The following is a 10,316-nucleotide window of genomic DNA, read 5'->3' as shown; positions in this document are numbered from 1 at the left end:
ATTTTGGAATAACTGGCTGTAACATAACAAAATGTGGAAAAAGTGAAGCGCTGTGAATACTTTCCGGATGCACTGTACATGTGTTTTGATTTTATTTTTTATTATTAAATATTATTTAAAAAATTAATATTATGTTCTGTAAAAAAAAAAGTGTAGTTTTTTTGGTCTCAGTATGAAAGCATCTTTATACATGAAAATATACATTATCGGTATAAAGTTTGCAATAATAAGATTTTTGAATGTCTTTGAATTCTCATCAAGGCTACCTTTATTTGATAAAAAATACAATATTGTAAAATTTTCTTACAATTTACAATATCTGTTTTCTATTTTTTATATTTTAATGTTTAAATATTCAATATTTGTAATATTTAATTAAATATTTTTAATATCAGTTATTAATCATGGTACTGATACCTTTTTTTAGGATTCTCCGATGAATAGAAAGTTCCATTAACAGCATTAATTTGAAATAGAAATTTTTTCTAACATTATTAATGTCTGTCATTTTTGATCCAGTGTAATGACTCCTTGCTGAATTAAAAAATATATAAAAAAAAATTTTTTATAAATTTTTTTTTTAATCTTTCTTACCTTTCTTAATTAAAAATTTTCTTACCCTAAACTTTTCAGCAAAAGCTCTTTTCAGCATTCATAATAAAAGATGTTTCTTGAGCTTTTGACCAGTAGTGTATAGCTACCTTTTCTTACGGGGAAGTCGTGGCCTAATGGTTAGAGAGTCGGACTCGTAACCAAAAGGTTGTGAGTTCGAGTCTCAGGTCCGGCAGGAATTGTAGGTGGGGGGAGTGAATGTACAGCGCTCTCTACCACCTTCAATACCACGACTGAGGTGCCCTTGAGCAAGGCACCGAACCCCCAACTGCTCCCCGGGCGCCGCAGCATAAATGGCTGCCCACTGCTCCGGGTGTGTTTACACATAAAGAGATTACACATAAATAATTTTCCAGAAACAATGATCAGTTGTGCAGTTTTCATACATAAAAAAAACATTGAGAAAAAGGGCTGTGTAATAAATCATAGTATTGACCTCTTGGTCCTTGCCCTCCTCAGAGACCAGAGTGTTTACATCTCTACGCACCGCCGTTCGTCCTGGCACCAGTGAAGGACAAGCAGACAGAGCTGGGTGAGACTTTCGGAGAGGCTGCCCAGAAATACAACGTGCTGTTTGTGGCCTACTGCCTGTCACATGACCAGAGGTGGCTCCTGGCTTCATGCACAGACCAGTACGGAGAGCTGCTGGAAACCTGCGTCATCAGCATCGACGTACCCAACCGGTGAGCACTCAAGAGTTGGTCTTTGTTTGACTTAGTTTGCTCAAGCCCAGGCCTCTGTTTGTGACTGGGGCTTTTGTGTGTTTTCACACAGAGCTCGGAGGAAAAAGGGCTCTGCACGACGACAGGGCCTTCAGAAGCTTTGGGAATGGTGCCTGGGCCTCGTACAGATGACCTCACTTCCTTGGCGCATTGTGATTGGCCGGCTCGGAAGGATAGGTCACGGGGAGTTACGTGGTAGGTTTTGCAATTATTTTAAGTGTTTGGCATCATGTGCCATTTGCTATTGATCTAACTGCTGTTTTTACTCCAATCAGATTGGAGTATTATGTTGAGTAGGCGAAACTTGCAGTCTCTCAGCAGACGACTGAAGGAAATGTGCAGGATGTGCGGCATCTCTGCCGCGGACAGTCCCAGCATCCTCAGTACCTGTCTAGTCGCCATGGAACCACAGGCTTCCTTTGTCATCATGCCAGGTAATTAACGTGGCGCTTTCACACAGAGCGATTGCTCTGTACTTTGTCTTTGTTCATTGTATCCTTTCAGACCTTTAGAAACTTTTGCATATTTGATGAAAGTTCATCATTTTCCCTCCCTTTTCTGTCTCTCCATAGACTCAGTGTCCACGGGCTCCGTGTTTGGCCGCAGCACGACCCTGAACATGCAGTCGCAGTTAAACACTCCTCAGGACACCTCCTGCACTCACATCCTCGTGTTCCCCACTTCTGCCGGCCTGCAGGCCTTCAATCCCAACAACGGTCAGACATTTTCACATCCACCCCACCAAGCACTTCCACTTATTGCTTATGTGTATAGCAGGCTAATATACGTTCTTATTGTGTTTGCAGATGTCACAGATGGCATGGGCGGCATGGATGGGATCTTAGACCTGCTGGCAGAGAATGACCTGGTTGATCCTGATCTCATTAACATCTTACCCAACTCTCCCACCACCTCCCCAGTACAGTCGCCAGGCTCACATTACCACCACGGAGGAGATGGCAGCAAGGTGAACTGATTTGCTCTGTCTTTTTGAAGAATTTCTGCATATAATGCCAGTCAATATTTTTGAAAGAAGTCTCTTATGTTTACTAAGGCTGCATTTATTTGTTAAAAATACAGTAAAAAGAATAATATTGTGAAATATTACTAGGGATGCACCGATACTGGTATCGTGAATATATCTTTCTCACAGACATCACTGGAAAGTTTGTAGTTCGGTCGGATATGTCAAAAACAAGTAAGTAAAACAATGCACAAGTTACTTAACGGTAGGGAGATAGAGAGAGAGTGAGTGCGCGCGCACTTCTGTTGTGTGATCTTTGATGTTCACTCACATAGCACAAGCATCATTTGGATTAATACTAAATTGTAACAATAAAACCATTCCTAGGGGCATTCACTATAAACATCATTTATTTTCAACCTTAGGCATACACGACTGTCTGGCGAAAGTGAATCTAGCAGCCTGTGTGAAATGCGCTAGGCTGTACTACTTGTCCCTCTCATTCTGCACCAGTACAAATATGTGCACGCGTTGCTAGCGAATAAACTGTGATAATGTGAGAAATGTTGAAGGTGTCTGAATAAATTTTGGTTTGACTGTATCTATTTGATAAATGAAGTTAACCAACTAACATTATACATACTCTTTTTGTTTCTGTACCCAATATTTAAAAAATTTACAAATGCAATAAAAATATCGGAATAGGCAAGTACAAAAAATAAAAGTATCGGTATCGGGCGTGTACTGGAAAAAGTGGTATTGGTGCATCCCTATAATTATTACAGTGTTTTTTTATTACATGTTTATTTGAATATATATTTTAAAATATGACTTAAAGCTGAATTTTCAGCATCATTACTTCAGTCTTCAGTGTCACATGATTCTTCAGAAATAATTCTAATATGCTAATCTGGTGCTCAAAAAACATTTCTTATTATTATCAGTATTGACCGCTTAATATAACAGTTTTGCTGCTTAATATTTTTGTGGAAACTATTTTTTGATGATTATATGATGAATAGAAAGTTTAAAAGAACAGTGTTTATTTGAAATAGAAATCTAAACTACGTTTAGGGCTAATGAGAAATTATTTTGAATTTTATCCATACTATTACATAACTATTTAAGTGGCTGTAGTCATTTCTCATAGCTCTGAATTCACCCTCTCGCTGTCTCTCTCTCCCGTCCTCAGGGCCAGAGCACAGACAGGATGGAGTCTCACGACGAGTCTCCCAACATCCTCCAGCAGCCCATGGCTTTGGGCTACTTTGTGTCCACGGCTAAAGCCGGCCCACTGCCTGACTGGTTCTGGTCATCCTGCCCACAGGCAAAGAACCAATGTCCTCTCTTCCTGAAGGTAAGCTGTTCAGTTAATATAATAATCATTTCACTCAAGAGATACTTTACAGCTTTATTGTCCAAATCATGTTTCACAATCTAATCTGTTTAACAGAGCTGCAGAGGTGTCATATAATGAATGTTTCTGTCTTCCTGTCAGGCTTCTCTGCACCTTAATGTTTCGTCAGTGCAGTCAGATGAGTTGCTGCACAGTAAACACTCTCACCCTCTGGACTCCAGCCATACCTCAGATGTGCTCAGGTATCAGCTGGACCCCTTACATACACTCTTCCCTATCTCCCTTGTCTCTAATATATTTCTGTACATTTATGAAATTATTCCACATGGTGTAATCCTCACTGATGCTATTTCATACTTGTTGGAGCTTCCATAAATCCACTTTTCAAGGAGAGCAACTGATTTATGATCAATTCCAGACTGGATTTGATTTATGAATAAATTGCTTTCCAGAAAGTATTTCTTTTAAAGCCATTAAACACTGTTTATTTAAAGGAATAGTTCACCCCACAGTCATCATGTTTCAAACCCATGGGACTTTCATTCATCTTAAAAACACAGATGAAGATAGTTTTAATGAAACTTACGATTTCATTCCCACCATTAAAAGTTCATTCCACCAAAACATTGACGCTTCAAAAATGTCCATAAAGAAATCCATATGAATTACGCAGTTAATCTAAGTCTTCTGAGAAGACATGATTTTTAGCTTTTTAACGAAGATTTATCAATATAACTGCATTTATATAGTTTTAAGACTTATTGGGGCCCCTCTGGAAATTTGGCCTCTAATCACAAATTTCATCAAATATGCTCAACAGAAGCTCAAAATATATACATTGATCATTGTTAATATATGAGCGAAAGTCTAAATTAAATCTGTTTAGAAAGAGATTGTGTCTCTTCAGGAGACTTAAACCACTTGATTCACATGGAGTACTTTTACAATGAATTTTTAATGAAATGGACTTCCAATGCCAGGTGTCTTTTAAAAAAAAAAAATGTAGGCCTTGGACGGCGATTGCAGGGAGGGTGGGACGTTCGCTTTCAGTGCTATCAGGGTAAAGTTAGCATTTTACAAGATCTCCTATTGTACCTTTAAGATTGATGAATTTGAAATGTATACTTTTTAACAGAATTTTTCACAATGAACAGATTTATGCTGATTCTAAGCAGTTTGAATAAATGCATTTTTAAAATTTCAAAATGGGTTTATTCAAATTTCTTTCAGCACAATTAAATAATGCGAATATTTAATAATGTCATTATGCTGTTTTTTTTTTTTTTGAGTGCAGAAATCTACCTCTTTCATTTATGTATGTGTGTGTGACAAATATACACCACAGTAAATTTATTAGTTTATGGTAAAATTGTGGAATCCAAATGGATGGAAATTTTATATGCAACTCAAATACATAGATCTTAAATTTAGGCCTAAATATTTTTTGAGTGCGTTTTGAAAATAAATGCAAGTCTTATGTGTTTGGAATGACATGAGGATGTGTATTTAATGAAATAATTGTCATTTTTAGATGAACTATCCACATTTTTAAATGAATAAAGGATTTCTTACACATTTGTTGTTTTTGCAGATTTGTGCTGGAACAGTACAACGCCCTGTCATGGCTGACCTGTGACCCAGCGACTCAGGACCGGCGCTCTTGTCTGCCCGTGCACTTTGTTGTGCTCAACCAAATGTACAACTTCATAATGAACATGCTCTAACAAACGAGGGGTTCTGCACAAGCGTTGCCATGATTTCTCACAGCAGACCCCGCAGAGACACAGCATCACTGCACTGCCGCCGCAGGCTGGACAAAGCCACTTCAATCAGACAGCGCACTTACGGCAATGCCAGGCTGCCCAGTTCATGCCAAGTGTCCATCTCACAGCAACTGGAGGCAAAGGAACTAGTCCATCTCAATGAACTCAAAGTCCTGATAATGGCCTGAAAGTGCAGTTTGGGTCAGGTTTTATCCAGTTGAAATGCCTGCATATATCTTATTTATTGTACGTTTTTAAATGTGTAATTTCTTAATCTTTTATATTATATAAAGACAGGAAGCTGCATATTGCCTTCCTAAATGAATTGAAAATGGTTTGTCATGTATGTAATTGTCTTAATTACAGAACCGACAAGTGAATTTGCTGTAGGTGGCTTTTAGAGGAATATTTAGAGAAATATTTTCTCCACAATTTTTACTGTCACAGTGTACAGATGAAGTATACAGGAGCTCGCGTTCTTACCTTTGTGTGGTGGGGACTTTAAGATAGTCTTTAGCTACAGAATTCCTGTACAGCAATTTAATGTGTTCAAATAAGAGGACAAGAGGTACATTGTCGGATTATATATTTTATATCACAGATTTAGAGAATTGTGTGTATATAAATGTGTACATAAAATTGTGTGCCGCTATGGATGGTGCAGCCAATGTTTTAGGAATAAAGTGTGTAAAACCTGAAACCCTTGGTCGTCATTGCACATTCTGCTTGATTTTCAACAAATATCTTTGGTTTCTAGGGAAAAAATGAAACCCCATATTGCAGGAGGTTTCATCATACTCTCCAGGTATGATAAGCCCTCGAGGGAGAAATTGCTGTGTATTTATTCTGCTCAAATCCCTGTGAAATGACACGGTGCTGTTCTCATCAGGCCTGTTGGCGACTGGCTGTGCATATGCGCTCGTTTCCTGATGGAGCTGAACCAGAGGCTGAGCTATGAATGTGTGGTGTTGATAGTATTGTAACTGTTCATTGAGATCTTGGGCACTGCATCACTCTCTATATTGTCCTCACTACTTTTGGCATGATGGTTATGGCTCCTGGGGAATTATAACTTTTTTTTCCCTCCTGTCTCTCAGAGTCATGTACCAGTTGCATGTGCTACTGCTGATAAAAAATACCTTCATTTGTAGTGTCAAAATATTTTTATTTTGTTCTGCAGTCTGTTTTGGAAATTGCTCATTTGAAAGATGTGAAATTCCTGCAGGCACTGAGATGTGCATAAAATTATAAGCATTATATGAATTGTGTAATTTTTTTTATTTATTATTACTTAAGACACATATGTCCCAGGGCTTGGTTTTTATTAAAACTAACATTACATTTTGAATTTTTTTAATATGCCGCATAATTTATTTTTGCTTTTTAATGTGTACAGGTTTTACTACTTTAAATTTTAGTTTTATGTCTTAAAACATGGAAATATATTATTTAAATAAAAAATGTGTGAAAATGTATTTCAGTTTTGACTGTCCCTCAGAGCTGGTGTCATTTTCACCACAACCAAAGATTCTGCCCCAATGAAGCCTTTTCAGAAAAGTTAGTTTACATCGTGAAGAGCTTGAGGTGAGTTATGGGACGTGTTGTATTAAGAAAACAAAGAAAAAACAAGGTAAATATCCCTGTTAACGGAACATTTTTTATTGTCCGTCATTTTCCAGTCAAACTGTAATTTGGACAGTTATTCAAAACGTGTGAAAAAAAATTTTTTATTTGTAAGTTATTTAAAAGCTAACTTTAAAATTAACATTAGTAGTGCAGAGGTGTCGGACATTTAATTTGAAAAAAAAACAAGGTAAATATCCCTGTTAACGGAACATTTTTTATTGTCCGTCATTTTCCAGTCAAACTGTAATTTGGAGTTATTCAAAACGTGTGAAAAAAATTTTTTTATTTGTAAGTTATTTAAAAGCTAACTTTAAAATTAACATTAGTAGTGCAGAGGTGTCGGACATTTAATTTGAAAAATTTTTCCATAACCGTCATTTCATTTAATCTTTTAATTGAATGAGAATACGTCAAGTTGTAGTAGAAATGACACTGTGATGGAGAACTTTAGTAAAAAACGACTATATCCTCCACGTTGAATATATTCTTCTGTATTGTTAGTGGATAAATTCAATAAATTTATGCGGAAAGTGTACCTAATGACATCCATGGTAAACTTTCAAGCTGCATGTTGAGTAATGTACAGTGTTACACTGTAGTATGTAGTTGTACAACCGGAACAAAAACGAATTGAACCGAAATGCAACAGTGTATGAGAGATTATTACAGTATTTATTATTTTGCTATTAAAATGTTTGACAGTAGTAAAAATAAGTGTAAATTAATAACAAATTTATATATTCTGTTGAAAATGTTTACCATGATAAATTGCCAAAAAAGTAAATGCCTGTGTCCCAATGTGCGCACTATCCATCCTAAAGTCTATGTGATATTAGTAATTTTCAATACTATTTAGGGCAGATAGGGTGGATAGTATGCACATTGGGACGCAGGGAATGTTTCGTGAAGTTGTATGTGTCCAGCAGGTGGAGCTGTCGCGCTTTCATTACATCCTGAAGCCGCTGAAGAACTTCCACCTCTCAGGTGGACAAAAACATGTCCACACATGATGCTTGCTATCATATCGACTATCTGAGCAATTCAAGTACATTTTACAACATGCATTTCTTTACTTTATTTTGAGTGCTTCAGCTAATGCAGCAAACCTTTAACGTCTGTAAACCTATTCTGAAACTTATGAATAATGTCTTTCAACATTTTTTATGGCTTTTTTTCACGTCATCAGCGCTTGAGTGCAGCTTTTTCTACCCTCAGACCGCTGACAGTTGAGATGACCCAGGAGGATGGAGGATATCGACTGGGTGTCACTCAGGCATCCAGCAGACTGCTCGGACAAAACCTGTTAGGGCTTTAATAGCCAAGTTCATGGCCTTGTTTGAGGCCCGGGGGAAAATTACCTTTAGCTCTTCACTACGCCAGGGGTCTCTGAGATTGGAGCGCGATGGCAGAGAAGGGAGTAATCGGACTCCTGTAATTGCCTGTCGGGTCTGACATTTGTAGTTAGGGGAGCTGGGAAATGGACCTCACAGACCACAGGATAACAAAGTCATCATTATCTGCGCGTAATGCACTGTTACCGAGCTCGCGGAGGAATACGTGTCACCGCGTAATGTGAGGCGCTTTGGAAACAAAGTGCTAAATGTGATGGTAATGACTTCTATTACACAGAGGAAACATCTGGCAGTCAAAGTTAATTTCCATATTTAGTCTCCTCCATGAGGCAGTTGAATGAATGCGTTTGAATATCTACTCGAACGAGGTCTCGCTTTCACCTCGTTCCTTTGGGCAAATTGAAAGCGCACTCGAGGCGCAATTTTGCCGTCCTTGAAAATCGAAGCACTGAGAAAGTGTTTTCCTCACCCTGAGCCATTGACATAACATCTGGGTTGGCATCATCTCGAGTAGCAGCCTCTGAATGGCTGTATCTGTCTATCGTATTTCAACCCCATGTGACCTGGTGTTAAGTGTCTCAGGAAATTGCTCTGTCTCCCCACATCAGTCAAGCATAATGCTGGCATCGTATTGCTGATGGAAAATGAATGGCAATAAAAAGAGGAGAGGGCAAACGGGAAGCAGAGGTTCGCCGTCTCTCGTGATGTGACCTGGCACTGCGACCGCCGCCTCTGTGCTCCCTTGAAAGCCGATATTAGACTAATGACTGCCAGGCACGGACACGGGAATTTAATTAATTGCCTACAAATTTCTGGCCAGAATAGATAGAAAGGCAGACGGGCTTAATATAACGAACACGCTGACGCTTATAATCACTTTTATTTCTGAGGGCCTGTGATTGCGGTCACCTGCTGAATGCTCTTTTAAAACTCTTGTATAACCTGCTTTGCATGTGAGCAGGCCTGAAAAACGAGGGTCACAGAAGGCCTTTCCTCATCTGTGGCGCAGAAGCGAAATGTCATTGGAGCTCATTGGTGCAGATGAAAGAGACAGGAAAGCATGATTAGCTCTGTTTCATATGATCATAATGTAGCCGTCTGTCAAGTCAACGTACAATTACAGGGTTGGGACTCTGAGAGGAGGCAGGTGGTACGTTTGGATTGCCAACATGCTCGACAGTAGCCATTGTGTGAGGGATTTTTAAAGATATCTATCAGTTTTGAGATAAAAACGAGGAAATTTGCTGTGGTATAGTGCTAACACTTCCCGTCTCTTCTCTTAAATAAGAGAATAAAAAGAAAGCCATATACTGTACCACTGTTTGAAACTGTTTGAAACCTGTTCTCTCTGCAATAGTGGTTCTCTTTTGGACTTCGAGGTCTTAGACTAAAGGAACCCCAAGATATTACTGGTGCTTCTGCAAAAATGACAAAGCTGCACATTTTTAAACTTTTATTTACAGAAACTAGGCGATATTTGAAAATATGTAAATTAAATATAACTAAATTCCATACAATCACTGAATGTTCTTCACACTTTTTATTATGAATAGATTTTTACATTATTTTTTTTTTTTAAGTTACAGCTTTTTATTTTTTCTACTCACAATTAGCGATTTCTACCTGATAAAACTGTTATAGAGCTTGACTAAATTTATATAAAATTGTTTATATAAAAAAATAAATAAAAATGTCAGCTTACATCCTGCTTGTTAGTTTTTTTTTTTAGACCTTGTTCTGTCTTATTTTAAATAATTTTAACCAATCTTGCGGCCCACAAGTGTGCATAGGCCCCCTATAGTCTGGGCTGATCTATCACATTTAACAGACTTTGGGTTATTATATTTAGCCTGTTTACAAACAGTTCTGTTCCAGGAATTTGATTGGCTGAACGGCGTTCCATACAGAGCTCTGATACAG

At 38.0% G+C, this 10,316-nt stretch overlaps 1 protein-coding gene across 2 annotated transcripts in view; it reads left to right on the top strand.

Moving 5' to 3' along the window:
- The window catches only part of LOC107726096 (mediator of RNA polymerase II transcription subunit 13-like), a 40,747-nt gene extending 34,629 nt beyond the window's left edge, over nt 1-6,118 (top strand). For both annotated transcript variants that reach the window (XM_016535579.1, XM_016535578.1), the window contains exons 23-30: nt 1,072-1,295; nt 1,387-1,529; nt 1,610-1,768; nt 1,907-2,050; nt 2,141-2,301; nt 3,491-3,655; nt 3,797-3,897; nt 5,247-6,118. In XM_016535579.1, the coding sequence (XP_016391065.1) occupies nt 1,072-1,295; nt 1,387-1,529; nt 1,610-1,768; nt 1,907-2,050; nt 2,141-2,301; nt 3,491-3,655; nt 3,797-3,897; nt 5,247-5,379 (1,230 nt within the window). In that variant the 3' untranslated portion in view covers nt 5,380-6,118. The remainder of the gene's footprint in view (nt 1-1,071; nt 1,296-1,386; nt 1,530-1,609; nt 1,769-1,906; nt 2,051-2,140; nt 2,302-3,490; nt 3,656-3,796; nt 3,898-5,246) is intronic.
- The last annotated feature ends 4,198 nt before the right edge of the window (nt 6,119-10,316 follow it).

The sequence above is a fragment of the Sinocyclocheilus rhinocerous genome, unplaced genomic scaffold (genome assembly GCF_001515625.1).
Source record: "Sinocyclocheilus rhinocerous isolate Xijiao unplaced genomic scaffold, SAMN03320098_v1.1 scaffold816, whole genome shotgun sequence".
NCBI lineage: Eukaryota > Metazoa > Chordata > Actinopteri > Cypriniformes > Cyprinidae > Sinocyclocheilus > Sinocyclocheilus rhinocerous.
The sequence above is the reverse complement of the archived record's forward strand: the minus strand, read 5'-3'. Positions and strand labels throughout refer to the sequence as shown.